General features: G+C 40.3%; 1 protein-coding gene and 1 long non-coding RNA gene across 2 annotated transcripts in view; one reads left to right on the top strand and one right to left on the bottom strand.

Annotated features, from left to right (window-relative positions):
- UMAD1 (UBAP1-MVB12-associated (UMA) domain containing 1) overlaps positions 1–17,639 on the top strand; it is a 215,023-nt gene extending 197,384 nt beyond the window's left edge. Inside the window, exon 4 of the mRNA XM_025872948.2 lies at positions 15,725–17,639. Within this exon, the coding sequence (XP_025728733.1) occupies positions 15,725–15,982 (258 nt within the window). The 3' untranslated portion in view covers positions 15,983–17,639. The remainder of the gene's footprint in view (positions 1–15,724) is intronic.
- Positions 9,537–12,425, bottom strand: LOC112824934 (uncharacterized). Its single transcript, XR_003208573.2, has 3 exons — positions 12,282–12,425; positions 10,431–10,560; positions 9,537–9,725 (listed from the first exon to the last, which is right to left on the bottom strand). It is a non-coding gene; the product is annotated as an uncharacterized lncRNA (long non-coding RNA).
- Positions 17,640–17,975: the final 336 nt, after the last annotated feature.

Below are 17,975 nucleotides of genomic sequence, written 5' to 3' on the forward strand. Positions count from 1 at the left end.
GGTATGTACATCATAAACAAAAAATTAAATGAGAGGACACAGGTAAAGAGCTTAGAGCAGTGACTGGCAAGTAAATGCCCATTTACCTGTTTACTGATGTCTGTGACAATGACGTAGGTACACTGTTACAACCTTAAGACTGACTCAGAGTTGATAGAATTAGTAATGCTAATATAATTTACTTACTAGTATATATCAAAGCTCATCATCTAAATCCTTACTTGCACTTTCACGGGTAGGCCACAAATTAGTTTCCTTAATGAATTCCCATCATCAACTCACCAATGAAGTAGGCATGGGAGGGAAAACAGAAGCTCTGCTGGACTCTGAGTGTAGCTTCCATACATTTAAGACCCCTTTTGGAAATTATAGGCATTGGTTTTTAAGCCACTTTGGCAGTTGAAGCCATAGCAGTTATTTCTAGAAGGCTAAAAGAAGATCTGTACTAGGTCCTGAAAATCAACTAACTTGGAAATACCAGACCTTTGAAAACTAGTGCTCAGATTACCAAGGACCACCATGTAAATGGCTGGGTCCCAGAGAGTTAACTGCTGCTGCTGCTTCCTTCCATGAGGACTTTCTGTTCCCTACTTCAGCCATCATGAACACCACACTGACCTATGGTGCGGTCACTGGTTGGTCAAAAGGGAACTAGGTGAGGCTATTCCTTCTCCTATCCTGTCTTCCATTTCTATCAGCAGGTCAATTATGTTCACACTTTGACTTCTGATAACCAGTCATTCCCACCTCCAGTGAATTGCTTTCTTGTTCTACACATGCATCTTTCTTAATCTCTTTTTACCAGATTTTTACCACTTACTCTACTTTGTCACCTTGCTACTGATGGGATTAAAACAAAAAATCTTGAATACAACTCTCCAGACTTCCTAGAGATATTTCTAATGAAAATACCTGACAATGCACCTAGGCCAGCAATCTTGAAAGTACTCCAAAGTACCTTCCAGATTCTCTACCAAAGTTCAGCTCCTACAACTATATTTGCTTTTTTTTTTTTTTTAGCACTGACAGTCAAGATAATTTTTAAATGTTTAATCTGGCTTATTGTTATTCTGATTTTAATATTAATAATTTCTGTACATGTATTTATTGCAAATATACAGGATTTCATCTCTATTGTGGACCCACTGGCCTGAGAAAATACATTCTGAGTTCTTAATAATTGTAACAGTGTTTTTTTTTAGGCCATAACTTGATAGAAGATTGGAACCTACATATATATATATGTATACACACACACACACACACACACACACACACACACAGACACATATATATGTATAATTATTTTTTTACTCCAAAGTTTGTTTTTTATCATAATGAAGAGCAGTGTAAGTTAGGTATTCTTCCATGATAGGAATAGGAGTCCTTTTCATAACCTTTGGAGTATCATTCTGAGTTATAAGTTTCTTCTCAAGATATATAACTATCAGTTGATACTTTGTTTCTATAGTTATTATTTATATTAATTTAAGTGCTATTTCCTTAAGAATTTTTACTAGTGCAGAAGATTTAGGGTCTAAGTCTACATGGAATTATGGTACTTTACAACTGGATCATCTGGTCCAACTATTTCATATTTTCAGAGGAGTTAATTGAAACACAGAAAGCTTAAATGTTTTGTGTAAGGTCACATGGTTTAGATGGAGACAGTAGTCATTGGGACTTGGATCTAGTGCTCTTGCAGATTAATTTTCAACTTGAAGTAAAAGTAATAGTATATATTCTGATAATTAACTTCTTTCTCCCTAAAAATTTAGGAATCCTGAAAAAGGATGTCCCTAAGAATTGATTCTGTACTAAGCAATCATTCTGCTGTTGATCTGAAAGCACTTTTCAAGCACAATGTGTATTTTCCTTTTTGGTTACTTTGTTGAGGCATTTAAAATTTTTTAAATTAAAATTTTAAATTTAAAAATTAAGATATTTTAAATTTTTCTGTAAATTTGGGCATGATTGTGGCTTCTCATTTTTAATGAATTCTTAGCATTATTCACTCTGTATTTTGTTGGGTAGACTTTCCCCAAAAGCAGGTAATGACATCTCGTACCCTTAAAATAACACACAAAAGAATTACAGCATTGAGTTCCAGGGTGGGTGGAAGGTCTTAAAGATTATGGTGCTGCTTCAAACAGGATTGAAATACCATCAATTATACTCAAATTTTAATCCATAAAATATTAAGTTGGCAAAGTTTACTTTAATTATGATTGTTAAAGCTAAGCAAAGTGTGTATTATAAAAAGGTACAAATTTATTATACCTTAAAAAAATCACAATTCAAAATAAGCAGGAAACATATTTTGTTTCCCTCACTTCAGTTCTTGCTAACTTTTCTCCATATACATAAATACTCTGTACCCCTATATTCATTGAATCCTGACAGTCCTTTTAGAATTATTTCCTGCTTTCCTACTTTGTTGATTGTACTCTAGTTTAAAAATACTGGCCTACAATAGCCAAAAGGTAGAAACAACCCAAGTGTCTATTAACAGCTGAATGGATAAAGAAACTATGGTATATATTTAGCTTCAGAAAGGAATGAAATTCTGATACATGATACAACATACATAATCTCCAAAAATATTATGTTAAGTGAAATAAGCCAGTCACTACAGGATCAACACTGTATGAGTCCATTTATATGAGGTACCTAGATAGGCAAACTGATAGAAAGTATAATAGATAGAGGTTACCAGGGGCTGGGGAAAGGGAGGAATGGAGAGTTGTTTCATCGGTATGGTCTCTGCTTGAGATGATGGAAAAGTTCTAGAGACAGTGGTAGTATCTGCACAGCTGTGAATGTACTTCATGCACTGAATTATACACTTAAAAATGGTTAAGATGATAAATTTTACACTGCATATATTTTCCCACAATAAAAAATATTCTCCTGAGTTAGCCATAAAATAAAATCATAGCACTCTCCATTGGGCTCTAAGTATATACTAAGTATATACCATGCCTCTTGCCATTCTGATTTTTATTTTTATTTTTTTAATATTTTATTTCTTTATTTTGACAGAGAGAGAGACAGCGAGAGAGGGAGCACAAGCAGGGGGAGTGGGAGAGGGAGAAGCAGGCTTCCCACAGAGCAGGGAGCCCGATGCGGGGCTCGATCCCAGGACCCTGGGGTCATGACCTGAGCGGAAGGCAGACGCTTAACGACTGAGCCACCCAGGCGCCCCGCCATTCTGATTTTTAGCCCCTTCATTCTCACACTGGGGTGGAGAAAACACAGCTGTATTTACTTTTCCATCCACATCTTCTATTTTGAAATACAACATTTTTTTGCAAATGAGAGCCAAGGTCAAGTGACTACTCACCATTTTAGCTTGCCAAACATTGTTTTTTCTAGTGGAGTGCTGGGTTAGGTACAGCAAGTGTGGGTAATGCTACCACTCATATGCCCTCTGAGTGGAATTTAATTAGCCTACCTTCGTAATTTCTGTGCTCCATTTGGTATGATGCATTTCGCTTCACTTTCATCTCCATGTGAAAATGTCCAGTTGTGTACTCACTACTGTGGTATCTCCAAGTGCGTGTCCTAGTCCCCACAGCAGATTGAAATTACAAAGAAAATAAGGGCTTTCCTATCCAGTATTTTCCCATTTCTTAAAGATTTTTTTTTTTTGTTTCCTGAGATTAGAAAGATATTTATATGCAAGGTGAACATGAGGTCCTACTGATAATCGTCTTTGAATTCTGGCTATGGACATGGCAATTCTGTTTACATACTATAAAGCATATATTTATGTCTTCACATAATAATAATGTAAACTGACAAAATACAAACTTTTCAGTGCACATTAAGAGCAGAACAGATTAGCTTTCTGTCTTCAAACAACTTTAACATGACATAATTGCATTTTTATTGTTTATAATGACAAATAAATGTTTGTTCTTAAAAATACATATTATACTTAGGTTATGAATTTGTTAAATGTTCATTCCATCAAAGCACTTGCCCAAAAAAACCCCAGCATGTAGCTGTTACTTAATATCTTTAGACTTACTTTCATTTTGTATTTCCTACTACTATAGTATGCTATTTATTTCCATTCAACCAATATCATATAGGTTATGTCTATTTATCTAATTATATAAAAAGTATAATAAAATATTTCTATTTTCTTACCATCTTTAAAATTAGAAAGTATTCCATTTCCTTTCTTATTGGTCCATGCAGACAGTTGAAGTGCTTTATTGTTTTACAAAATGAAAATCCTTCATTTGAGTGAAATTAATATTTAGTGTGCTGAGAAGTACAAGATCATTTTTATCTGGAAAAACATGACCTTGTTGCATTGTGTTCTAAAGGAGCTGAATAGATATTTAAAATAAGGAAAGCTATATAAATGGGAAGTTAAGTAGAATCCAGTGTGACTAATAAGGGATATCAAATTCTGCAGACCTGTGCTATACATAATAAGCTTAAAGAATTCATGTACAGAAGCCTAAGCCATTGTGTAGCCATGGCTGTGATCAGATGCTATAGTTTTAAGCTTTTACATACTGTATCCAGCTTACTACATTTAACCAAGTAACAAGATGCTTAGTTGCACTGATCCTTTGAGCTCTAGTTCTATAGTGGCACAATCTATACTTTTGGACCTTCATTCTCTACTCCAGATGACACTTGTCCATAGAGAAATTGCTAAGTCCATAAAACAAACAAACAAAACCCAGACAAGTTAAATTATTTCCCTTGATGATGGTCTTTACCTTGAAGGGGGAGCATTGGGTTGTAAATCAGGAAACCCAGAGTACGCATCTCTGCCAATTAGCAGTGACGTGACCTTAGTCAATAAACTTTGAGCCTCAGAAGATGAGAATTGAAACAGTAGCTTCCCTATCAAATTTAACAGGTTGTGAGGCTCAAATGAAACAAAGTATGTGAAACTACTTCAAAAACTGTATAAAGCACTAAACAAACATCATTTTCCCAAGATTCTGATTCAAACTTTTCCTATCCCACAGATTTAACTGAATTATGAAATTGATAAAATCATACCAGTAAGTTTTTCATAGAGTATTATAGCACATGTAAGTTTTTAAAAATCATTAGTTGGTTACAGTTTTAATTCTGAGGTCATGCAAGATCTGTACGACTCTGTTTTTGTTTGTTTGGTGTGATTAATATGCCTCTCATTTTGGTATAAATGGAGGTGTGTGGGAAATAGAAATTGGTGGGGTCATAATATCCTAATAAAGGGCACTCCTTTTCCTCATCTGTATCCTGGGCCAGTGGAGAAATAAGACCAGAGAGCCAGCAGACAGCAAAACAAAATGTCCCCCTTTCAACTAACGCAGCCCAGGCTAAAGGAGGGAGCTTAATGTAGTAGTGGAAATGGACTTCGACACTCCCAGTAACCCATCTGTAGACCTGTGGGGAAAGTTTAAGTCAGCACAACAGACACTCTGAACTCTGGTAACTTGTCTCCCCTGGTCCAAATAGAGAGCGAAGAAAGAGACTTTCTCCAGGCTTAGGACCTTGGATGGTTTAGTGTCCCTCATCTAGAAACATGACCTATGGCCGTCATCCACCAACTGGATAGCTCAGTCTACTTCCTTGGGGAGGAATAAGGGGTATGGCAGACAGCCAAGGGGCTTAGAGAAAAATCCCTTTTTATGGAAACCAGAGAAGTTGATAAGGTTGATAAGGTTAGCTTCTTCCTCTCTCTCTCAGTGAAAGGTGGATCTCTGATAAAAAATAGTTGTCACAGTCTCACATACATTATAGCAGAACCTTACTGAACTTCCACTGGAAGACGCTTTTGTGAAGTTGTTCATTTGGCAAGTCAAGAACAATCCGTCTCATTCTTCAGGAAACTAAACTAGTTTTAAGTCCTATGTGTATTTAATACCATCCATGGTTCACCATGTGGGTGATAATACAGTGAGCAAAATCTTGTTAGAAAAAAAACAGATGTGGAAATCCAGCTTAACATAATAATTCCTGGCTTATTCTGAACAAATCTGAATCTAAAGTTCATGAAGAAACTGCAATTATTGAGTCATTCAGTAAATATGTATCGATCACCTATTATGAGCGGCATTGCTCCAATTGCCAGGGAAATGGAGATGAAAGCCATTGTCCCTGGCTTTGAGTGGCCCATGGTTTTTTGAGAGGTGACAGAGAATTCTAGTCCAGTATGATTTGTGTGGTGAGAGAGGTACGCACAAGCTGTTGTGGGAATACACAGTCACGCAGTTGGCCCAGGTTGGAGGAGTTACTTGGGGAGATCTTTCTGAAAGAGTCCTAGTGTGCATCCTGAAGGGCAAGTTGAAATAGGCAAGATGAAGGGAGAAGAAGAGAGAAAGATGTCTTCATTAAGGCAGAAGTAATCAAATGAGCCAAAGCTCAGAGCTAAAGGGAGAGCGTGGCATGTTTGGATGATAGTAAATAGCTTGGTATGGATGAAGACGTTAGGGAATGGTAATAAAAGAAATCAGAGGGGTAAGCAAGACCAGATCATACCTTATGTGCTATGATATGGAGTTTGCTCTTTTGTCCAAAGGCATTGAGAAGCGTTAAGCAAGGAAGAGCATGTGTGTTCAATACGACCAGTGAGAGGGAGGATGTAGTGTAGGGGGAGTGAGGCCATATGCAGGACACTCGTGCGGTTATTCATGACACAAGGCCACAGGCTTGCATTAAGAGAACTGACAGTGGGATCGATGACAAATGATGAAACTTGGGGAGACGTTAAGAACCTCAAAATCAGTAGGACTCCGTCATTTACTGGATGGAAGAAGTGACAGGGAGAGAGAAAGATAATTCAGGCTTCTGTGTTTGGCAGTCATTTTACAAAAAATATTAGAAGAGCATTGGGTTGGAGTAGAGCTGGGCAGGACTTGTCAGGTTCAGAACATGCTGAGTTCAATATTCCAAAAGAAAAGAAAGGTATAATAGGAGTTGAACATGTGGGTCAGGAGCCCCAAGTAGAAGTCTGGGTTCAAGATGGGTGTGGGCATGTGCACGCGCGTGTACGCACATGCATGCATCTACATACTTATCTACTTTCAGGGAGTGGAGAGATAGGGCAATAGGAACCACGGACATGGATAAGCTCCTCTAAGGAAGTCTGTTGAGACGAGGAAGAATAAAGGAACAGAAATGAGACCCTGGAGAACATCATTTCAGAAACAGACAAAAGAATAATCAGCTAGACAGAGGCAACACCAAGAAGTGGCACGGAAGCCAGAAAATAAAAACGCAGAGGGTCACCAGTCTCAAGTGCTACAAAGAAGTCACATGAGGTTAGCACTTCAGAACGCCTTCTCAGTTGAGCACGGTGTGATTATTCGTAACCTTGGACAAAGCAGTGTCGGTACAGGGGCAGAGAGGGAAGGCAGACCGCAGTGGGTGAGCAGTGAGACCGACAGCGAGTGTCAGCAATCGTCTCAGCATGGCTGTGAAAAAAGGGAGAAAGATAGTGTGGGTGTTCAGTGGGTGAGATGCCAGTGGGTGTGAAAGACCTCAGCAGAATTTTCTGTAAATGGTGAATTGACTTTATAAAAGATTGGCAATTGGGAGCCACCTCCTAATGGATGAAGCCGCGTCCTTGAAGAGGAGGGACGGGTTGGGTGTGGAGCCGCGGGGAGGGATTCGCTTTGGGTGGGAAGAGGGCAACTTGCCTGTGCTGGTAGGAGGGAAGCGTGGAGGGGCCGAGATGCGGTAAGTAGAAGAGATCCTCGCCTGATGATTCGTGTTTCCTCTGCAGAGTCGGGTGCTAGCCCGCCGGCCAGCAGCGAGGGGCCAGGTGGTGATGTAGGGCGGGAGCAGAGCAGGGGTGAAATATGGGCTGGCAGGAATGAGGGGGAAGGCCTACAGGAAAACATGAGATTCCTGGAGAGCTTCAGGTCAGAGATGATGAACTTCTATAAACGAACTTTTAAAAACATTTTTTAAAAAAATCACCAGAATAGCCTTTTTTATGTCCCAAACCCGTATTAAACAGGATCCCATGCTGAACATACTGTTTCTTGCTGGTCCCTTTCCTAAAATGTTTCTCTTTCCTCTTTCCACTGCTCCCCCACTCTAGTTGGCTGTATGGAGGATTTTCCGGCTTCAGTGAAGCCACTTTTCCAAGAATGCGTGGAACAGATTACAGAAGCCAGTGCCAGCCTGCTTCCTTCCCCCTCTTCACTTGCATAGGTTCAGCGGGAGTTCTGAAAAGAGGAAGTCAGGAGAACTTTTTTTTTTTTTTTTTTTTTTTAAAAAAAAAAGGAAAAAACAGAAAGAAAAGGGAGGTGGAAATACTGGGGGGGGGGGGCGGCGGGGGAAGAAAAGGGAACAAATACTGAAAAAAAAAATCATGAGCCAAGCTGTAAATTGAAATGATGTCAGAAATCAGAAAGGAAAGGGAGCAAAGAAAATAGCTACTTTCTACCCTGGCCTCTTAGTTTGCTACTCTAATATATGGCATCCTCAAACTGGGAGGCCAGGCCGTATGGGAGACAGGTTGGCAGTGAATTCAGCTTTGTCTCCTGCCTCATTCAGCAGTATCCGTGGTCAGGTGTTCTGGGCTTTTGCTTGTTTCTTTGGCCTAACCCCTCGATGTAAAAAATCAAGTGTGGGGTGCCTAGAATATCTCAGAAAAAAGGGGGACCCGATTCAGGTGTCACAAGTGTGCTGTGCAGGTGTTGTGCTCTGCGTAGGGAGGATTTGCAGAAAAGCAGCGAACGGTCTCCACCTTTGCCAAATAGTTTCTCCCTAGCCAAAGGAGACTATTGCTTAGGACTGATACAGGTAGAAGAGACCAGCCCCCTGGCTTTTATGAGCTAGCTGGACATTTATTAGCAACTAGCCTCTTAGAAAAAATAAATAAGGAGGCGGAGTACTGCCTTAACCATGCTGTTGCTTCTCTCGCCTTCTAACCTCTTGTCCCCTGATGCTTCTGACTCACATTTGCCCCCCAGCCCACCCCCGTCAGGACGCTGATGTAATGCAGGCAGATACCAGCTGAAGCCAGAATAGAATGGATAGTTATCTGGGGAGATAAAGTGACAGTGTTGTCCGTTCGGGCTATTGTTCAAAGGAACATGTCTTTTATTTATAGATGTTAGAATTTAAAGGCATAGACAGCCAGAGCTTGACATTACCTCTTCTTACTGTAACTCGTTTCCTAGAAATATCCTTTAGCATATAGCTACCTTCTTTGCGTGAAAATTGAATGTGTTAGATGTGTTTTGTACCTGGTTTCATATTCTTCTAATAGGTTCTGTGACTGTTTTGGTTAAGGTTGGTTTCTAAATTTTAATGCTTCAATATTTTGCTTTCATAGGACACTTACTTTATCTCTACTTATCCGAGGCATGGGTTGCCTTAAAAAGCAGGAGGTTTGAAAAGATGCCAAATATAGGTGATGCTCATATTAATACAATAGTCATACTTTAGTCGGGAAGTCTCCAAATTGTTAGCAGGTTTGCAAAATTGGCACCCCTTAATAGATTTCATGGTGGTTTGGGAGGCTTCTGTTCCAGGAAAAATGTAGTCTGTTCTCAAACCTGCATTTCCTTGCTTTCAAATACCCAGGAGTGAGGTTCACAGGATGCCACTAACCTTCTGTTGCTCCAGGGAAGTGACTTCATTTTTCTAAGCCTTTACTGAAAAGTGTTATGTGCCTTGTATTCTTGGACTGTTTTTTTCGGAAGCTCTGAGAAGATTTTACAGATTGAACCTCATGAATCTTTGCAGCCCCTCTGCAAGAAAGGGAGGAATAGTGTCTATAAACCTTTCTGAATTATTTGAAACAAAGATAATAGAATGTGAGGATTACAAGATAAACTTGGCCAGCCCATTTTTTAACAGCTCAACTGATGAACAAGAAATAATTTTTATACAAACATAAAAATAGCTGATTAACTGTAAACTTTGTTTGTTGTAATGATATAGATAAGGAAATTTCTCTTCTCCCCAAGATTAAAAAAAAAAAAAAATTCTGACATGGCCTACTCCTACTTAAACCATGTGAGGCCAAACATTAATTTGGAAAAGTATTAAAGCTAGATTATATGAAGGAACTTATACTCGAGAACATTGTCATAGCAGCCCTTCTGCGAACCGGATTAATCACAAAAATAACGAATATGCTTTATGAACATAATATTTGAAGTAATTTTTTAAAATTTGGCTATTAACCATAAGGTTAAGTGATTCTTTTCTTCTTGCTCCATTGTGGTTAACATACTCATTCTTTTCTTTAAAGACCCATTTTATTATGCAAATGAAAAAACTGAAAGACTGTGTGTGTAAGAGAGAGGGCTGCTTTTTGCCAGGGAACTCATGCACCTGTTTCAGCCCTCAGCCCCCACCTCTGCTTCCACTGGCTGCCAAGCTCGACTTCGTGAGCGGAGTAGCGGGTGTGGGGTCCTTGAATTTTGACTCACATTTTCTTTGTGACTTACTCTTGTTTTGCCTTATAGTTTCTCCCCTTCCAGCTCTCAGCATGCCAACAGCAGCTGCATCATGGCACTCACCCTGCTGCCAAGAGGGCAGGCAGCCTCCTTGGAGACTGTAACGTTGCACTCGAGCCAACTGTTAAGAAATAGATGGTGGAGTAATACATACAGCACAGCTGAAATTGAGAGCCTTCTAGGAGGCATTTGGTGGAACACTTTGTCCGTGGTATTTTTACGTTAATTTTTGGAAACTTTTTATTTTGGACAGTTTTCAGACAAAGGTAGAAAGAATACTGTAGCACATTCCCACGTACCTTCTACCTCTCCATTTCAACAGTGATCAACTTATAGACAATCTTGTTTCACTGACCCCAGCGTTTCCCTGTGGTTTATCCAGACTACTGGTAGATTCATTTCTGGGGATAAATATTTCATAAATTACAGTTGCTTTTCTGTCGTTCTTCAGTCTAAGGTCTGTCACCTTAATGATTTTTTCAGTCCTCTCTTCCTAATGGTAAAAGATATCAGAGTCTTTTTTCCTTCTGAATTAGGCCAGGATATGCTATGTTGACACCTGTCATATTTTGTAATACCATCCCCTCAATTTTCAGGGCTTTGTTCATTCAGTTGCCCAATCTATCCAAAGCTGAGGTGTGCGGGGTCTTTGAACGTGGAGCATTAAAGGTCACTGGGCTTGATTCTCAGTGTTACCACAGACTAGCTCTGTAACCTGGGACAACTTCCTTCACCTTGTGTGCTTCCGTGCCCTCTTGTTTTTAACATGGGACTAATAATGGTACACACCCCACAAAGCTGTGGTAGGACTTAAATGGGTGAGTACATTTAAACAGCCCAGATGGAGACTGGCACAAAGGAAGTGCCCAGTTTATGCCGGTTGCTGCCATCCTCCTCCCCCTCATGATTATTTTCCCTCCCTCATCATTTCACAGACTAGAGAAGTGAGGCCCAGGCGGGTGAAGGATACGGCAGTTTTATCAGGAGAACTTGAACAAGGAACCATAGGTCTCAATTCCTTTACTATCCAAGATGCAGTCTGCCCGAGGGTCAAGCCTTAGAAGTTGGATATTGAGACCGCAAACCGGTATGGGTACTATAACTCCTCGGGAGTGGAGAAGGTGAGGTTTCAGGGATGCTTTTATTGAAGAAAGGAGATGAAACTGGAGAACATTCTGTACACAATAAAGAGCAGAAAGTTCAAGCATGGGCTGCTACTAACGGATAGATCTAGGGAACATTTGTGCATGAGACTGAGAGAGAAGCAAGATATGAGAGCGGAGGGCAGGGTAAGATGATGTCAAACACCGAAGAGGGGCACCCGGGCGGCTCGATCATTAGCATCCGACTTTTTTTTTTTTTTTTTTTTTGACAGAGAGAGACACAGTGAGAGAGGGAACACAAGCAGGCGGAGTGGGAGAGGGAGAAGCAGGCTTCCTGCTGAGCGGAGAGCCAGATGTGGGGCTCGATCCCAGGACCCTGGGATCACGACCCCAAGCCGAAGGCAGACGCTAAACAACTGAGCCACCCAGACGCCCCATAGGCATCTGACGCTTGATTTCGGCTCCAGTCATGATCTCAGGGTCATGAGATCAAGCCCCGCATGGAGCCCTGCATCAGGCTTTACACTCAGCACAGAGTCTGCTTGGGATTCTCTCTCTCCCTCTTCCCCTCCCCACCCCACTGGTACACTTTCTCGCTCTCAAATAAAGAAATAAAATCTTAAAAAAAGAGAGAGATGGGTGAATCCTAAATTTTATCTAAAGCCAAGTGGCATTAGCCATTCCCAAAGTTTTAATTTATTCACTCACTTTAACATGTGCTAAGCATTATTCTACTTACTTATGAATAAATACCACTTCATTAATCCTCATCGCAATCCTGTGAAATAGGTACTGTTCTTGATCTCATAATATAGCCAAGGAAACTGAGGCATGGAGGAGTTAAATAACTTGCCCAAGACAATAAGCAGGAGACCTTGGATTTGCACCCAAGCAGTGTGGTTCTAGAATCTGTGCTCTAAACACTCTGTTGTGCTGCTCCACGGCAACCAGAGCCTCCGCGCATAGGTCATCTTGAGGAAAGCAGCGAATGTGCGGTGAGATCCTCTGAAGAGGCTGGAACTGTGGCATCATGGCTCACTGATACCTGTGCGCTCATCTGACCCAGGGATCCTTCGTATTTAAGTCTCACGCAGGTTTCAGGAGGCAGGTTCTGTCCACTGCATCCACGGACCTTTCTAATAAGCTTTGTCGTAGCAGGGTGTGGTTACACTGTTCTAGTTACAGCCCTAAGAAAGTACTCTGGTGTTTTATTTTCACCTGAAGTGAAGATGACTCTTGCTAGGGATGTGTTTGGTTAATTCAGAGTCATTTACTAAACAAACATTTCTTGAAGGCCTATGTTCTAGGTGCCGGGGATGCCTTGTGAAGAGAACAGTTCCTCTCCTATAGAATCTCCATGGAGTCTTCCTTTCTAGAACTTCTCATTAGCATAACAACAGTGTCATTTCTCTCAACTCATACAGCAAAAGAAAAATCAAGAGGAACCTCTCTTGACCCCACATCCCTTTCTAGCTACTGGCCCATATATCTTTTTCCCATCTGTAACACCATGTCTCAAAATGTTGTCTGTTCTCATATTTGTCTTTACTTGCCTTCCTTCCATCATCTTTTTTTTTTAAGATTTATTTATTTTAGAGTGCGTGTGCAAGCAGGGGGAGGGGCAAAGGGAGAGGAAGAGAGAGAAGTAGACTCCCCACTCAATGTGGAGCCCAACATGGGACTCCATCCCATGACCCTGAGATCATGACCTGAGCCCAAACAGAGTCGGATGCTCAACTGACTGAGCCACGCAGGCGCCCACCTCCCATCATCTTTTAAACACAGCACCAAGCAGACTTTCTCCTCGCGATCTCCCCCAGCTCCAGACTCCTGTCGGATCCCCCTATCTACGAACAGTTCCACTTGGATGTCTGTAAGGCACTTGGAATGTCCAAAACACCTCCTCCTCTTCCTGCCACACCCAATCCCTGCTGACATTCTTTTCCCATCTCTGTAAATGGAGAATGGAGACTCCATCCTTATTGCTCCAAGCCACAGACTTTGGCTTCATCCTTGCTCCACTCTTGCTCTCACACCCCACATCCATTCCATCAGCAAATCCTGTTGGTTTTCTTCTTGGTCTTTCCACAATCCAAACATTCCGTATCACCTTTAGTATCACCACCTAATCCACAATCATTTCTCATTCCCAGCTGATCTTCCTGCTTCCTTCCCTGGGCACAGTACCACCACACACACACACACCCGCCCCCGTCTGTAGTCATCAGTAAGAATTTACGCCCTCTGTAACAATATGTTCTTCAAAAAATTTTTTAAAGCCCTAATGCAACATGGATGAATCTCATATATAAAATGCTAAGTGAAAGAAGCCAGAAACAAGAGTTCATACTGTATTATGACTTCATTTAAAATACAGGTAAAACCAGTCTGTGCTGTTAGAAATCAGAATGGTGACTGAGGGGCAAGGAGTTGATTGTGACTGAAAGAGCACCTGCTTGGCCTCTGGGGAGCTGGTCACTTCTATTTCTTGATCTGGGTGCTGGTTGCTCACAGGTGGTTGGTTGGTTAAAATCGAGCAGGCTGTACACTTACGATGTACCCTTTTCTGTATTCATTTTCCATTTCAATAACAAGTTTAACAAAACTGCTATTTCTTACACAGAAAACCATTCTCCTCTAGACTTAGGAGGAATTTATCAGCACTTACAATTATTACAATGTGAGCCCCATGCAGGGAAAAATCTTGTCTGCTTTCATCCATTCAACAAAGAGTTATTGAGCACTGGGCACTGATCTGGGCACTGGGGGTACAGCAGTGAACATGGGAAGTGAAACTCCTTAAGCTTCCAAGGGGTGATATCAGAATAACTCACATACCATAGGACAAGGTGCTGAGGGCTATGGAGAGGAAAAAACAGGAGAGGGAGATGGAGTGCTGGAGTGCGGGAGGTAAGGGCCAGGCCACAGTTTAAATAAAGTGGTCAGGAAAGGCCTCCTTGAGAAGGCTGTGAGAGAAGGAAGCTGGGTATGTCTGGGAGAAGAACCTCCTGGGCAGAGGGACTGGAGAGGAAAGGCCTAAGGCAGAAGCAGGCTGGGTGTGCACGAGCAACAGCAGGGGGCAGTGGGACTAGAGAGGAGGGAGCTAGGACAGCCTAGCTGGGGATACTGGCAGAGAGGTGCCCCAGGGCCAGATCAGGAAGGGCCCTGTAGGCCTCTGTAAAGACTCTGCAGTTTTATTCTGCATGAGACCGGGTTGAGGGGGTGGGAAAGTCAAGTTTTGCCTAACCTGGTTTGAGGTAGGTTTCAGCTGCTTGGAGCAGCAGGTCATTGGTTCTCATTTTTGTAAATACACTTCAGTTTTGTATCCATTCTCCCGGTGATGGATACTTAGTTCGGTTCCAGTTTGGGGCTTGCATAGAGTCCTATGAACACCCTGGTGCACATCTTTTGGTAAAGTACCATATGCAAGGTATATCAGTTTTAAAGAAATTGAACAAGATATATCAATTCTTATTTGAATACCTTGGGTAATATAGCATGCTAGTTCCAGTGAAAGTCAGGCAGTCAATCAATACTTATGGTTCGCATTCAAGGTAAATATTCAAGTATGTATCAGGGTATACAAGGTGGAGGATACATGCATACATACAAAGTATGCAAGGTAAGTTAGGCAAGGTGGAGAATACAAAGAGATGTCAAATAGATTTCTTGCCCTCAAGTACCCGAGACTCTAGTTGGGGATAAGACATATGTATAATGAAACAACCACTAGCAAGGATACAAACAGCAAATGCCAAATGATATCCTAGGCATTTTGCCCCATATTCTCTCTGAAGCGGACAAGGTCACTTTGGACTATGTTGATAAAAGATTTCACAGGGAAGCTGGGAATTCTGTAGAGCCTGAAAGCATACATCAGATTTGTGAGCCAGACTTTGTAGACATGATCTGGGCTAGGGAAATAGCAGGAATGCCAATTTGTATTTGAGGAGGACTTGGGTGGTCAGTCTGAGTAAGAGTAGGGATTAGAATTCATTTCAAAGCCTAGTAGAGATCTAGATGGAGGTATTTCACAAGTAGAGTAAATAACAGCATTCTAATCTGGGAATATTTCTATAGTCCACATTTCTCAATCATTTTGCTATATTAACGCCCCGTTTACCACTACTAAGCCTCAAAGTCCACGAGGTCTAAATGACTTAAATATATATGTATTTTTAGACTGGCAAAGAAAACTCATCCTGTGTGACTGTAGCAAGCCCCAAGATGGAAAATAAGGCAGGCCAGACTTTGGAAAACAACTCATTAATGGCCGAACTCCTGAACGACGTACCCTTCACCTTGGCCCCACACGTCCTGGCTGTGCAGGGCACCATCAGTGACCTTCCAGACCACTTACTCTCCTACGATGTCAGCGAAAATTTATCACGGTTTTGGTACGATTTCACTCTTGAAAATTCGGTGCTCTGTGATTTGTAATCTTTATGTCTATTTGCACTGTAACAGCTTTAAACAAAAGTTTGCCCATTTTATTTAACCTGTTTGATGTTCTTTGCCATTTCACTGCTTAAAGGGTCTCAGAAAAGCAAGGATCTTAAAGCAAAGAAAACATTATGTTCATTACTCTATTTGTTTAAAAGGTGGACTTAATTCTGCTTCCTTTCCCCCAGATAATAAATATAAAAACTAGGCTATCAAGGTTTTATGAAAGGAGCAGATTCCTTCAACCAGTCTCTCAAAATACAACCCCTCAAGTTTATCTTAGGAGAACGGTGAGAAAGAGCTATGGCACTTTTCTTAGTCACCCTAACTCTGAAGTCTACGCTTAGAATGAGTGTAATTTCTCTTCTGTGGTTTGGAGGAAGCTTGAATTAATGTTACTCCCTTTCTTCTTCCACAATGTTTATGAATGAATTCAGAAAAAAAAAAAAATGTTGCCAGTTAGCTTAATTTCTTCAGTCCCGATTTAGACACCGAGGTGGAAATGTAAAACTTTTCCTAAAAAGCAGTGGTAGTTTGCTGCTTCAGGAATGCTGTCCCTGCTCTGGATGCTCTTTCTTTTGAGGGATACATGTGATACATTTCAGTTTCCTCAAAGCCATGGCAGCCCTTTCCACCCTGAATGGTTCCCGTGGGCCTGCCTTTGTTTTCTGCCTCGTTGCTACTCCAGAGCGTGTGCCGTCACTGCTTTCCAAAGAACTTCCCCTGCTTCTGATTCAGTTGGCATTTGCTCCCCTTACCACATATGTTCCCAGTTTATGAAGAGATCCACGTTTCCTTTCAACCTCTTTGCCTCCTAAAGAAAAGCATCTCATGATGATACATATTATTGTTGATAACACCCTTATTTAGAAATTTGTTGGCCACAATACAGATGGAAATGTTTTGCTGCTAGAAAAGCTGAAATCGACTCATTTCCAATTAGAGTGTAGGCAAAACACCTAACTATGACTTTTAGTTCTTGGCTATCCATTATTTATGCCAACTAAAGCAGTAAAGAACTGCCATTGGTCAATAAAATGTAAAGGGAAAAAGCAAATTGTGATAGAGTATTTTCCATGCATGCAAAATTTAAATCACATTTGTTTTGATTAGGAGCAATACAATTTATTGATTCTGTGCCAAATTGTAAGTATATTTTTCACAAAGATAGAGTGCCATAGCAAAACTAAACACTGTGCATAAAGGTACGTGAATCATTCGAGTTTTAATGTGTTGTGCATGTTTGTCTAATAAAGGTAGCATTGTCTTGATAAAAATGCCATATTATTTAAAAGTTAAATGAATATCTCTATTGACAAAAATATGCTTCATTTACAAATAATGTTACCACATGAGGTGAATGATTACATTAAATCTCCAGTTTTCATAAAACATCAGTCTAGGAAATGTGACCTATTACTAACACAGATGTGAACATTTTATAGTAGTTTTTGTGAAAACATCCTTTTTAACATCCATGTTAATGTACCTTGAAGCTAAGTGTTAAGTATGTCATCAGTTTGTCTAATATATTTCTTAAATTTTGCCTGAAATACATTTCATTTATATTTATGTCTACCATCTTATAAATATGCTTGTATTTTCATTTGTCGAAAATAATTGTTATATTTAAATAAATGTGAATTAAAATAAACCGATATTTTGATTATTTTCAGATCCAGAAAAAAATAGTTTTCTTTACCTTCGTATTTGAATGCAAGTTATTAATTCTTTGTGAGGCACATATTTAAGTATATAGTTTATGCAGTGCCACAAAAATATGAAATTTCCACTTGTATGTAAACTTTAGGGAATAACATTGAAAACGGTAAGATCACTAGTCCTGGCATAACAGAACTGTAGAGATTTGAAAGAAATCACATGAATACCTAGTTCTAGATAGATCCCCATCATCACAAAATTTAGTAAGGACTAGTGTTCATGACCTTCTTTTAACAAAAACATTTTAGTTTTCTTAATCCTGTATGTA

The sequence above is a fragment of the Callorhinus ursinus genome, unplaced genomic scaffold (assembly GCF_003265705.2).
Source record: "Callorhinus ursinus isolate GAN/ISIS: 27379988/994484 unplaced genomic scaffold, GSC_fseal_2.0 scaffold12, whole genome shotgun sequence".
Classification (NCBI taxonomy): Eukaryota; Metazoa; Chordata; class Mammalia; order Carnivora; family Otariidae; genus Callorhinus; species Callorhinus ursinus.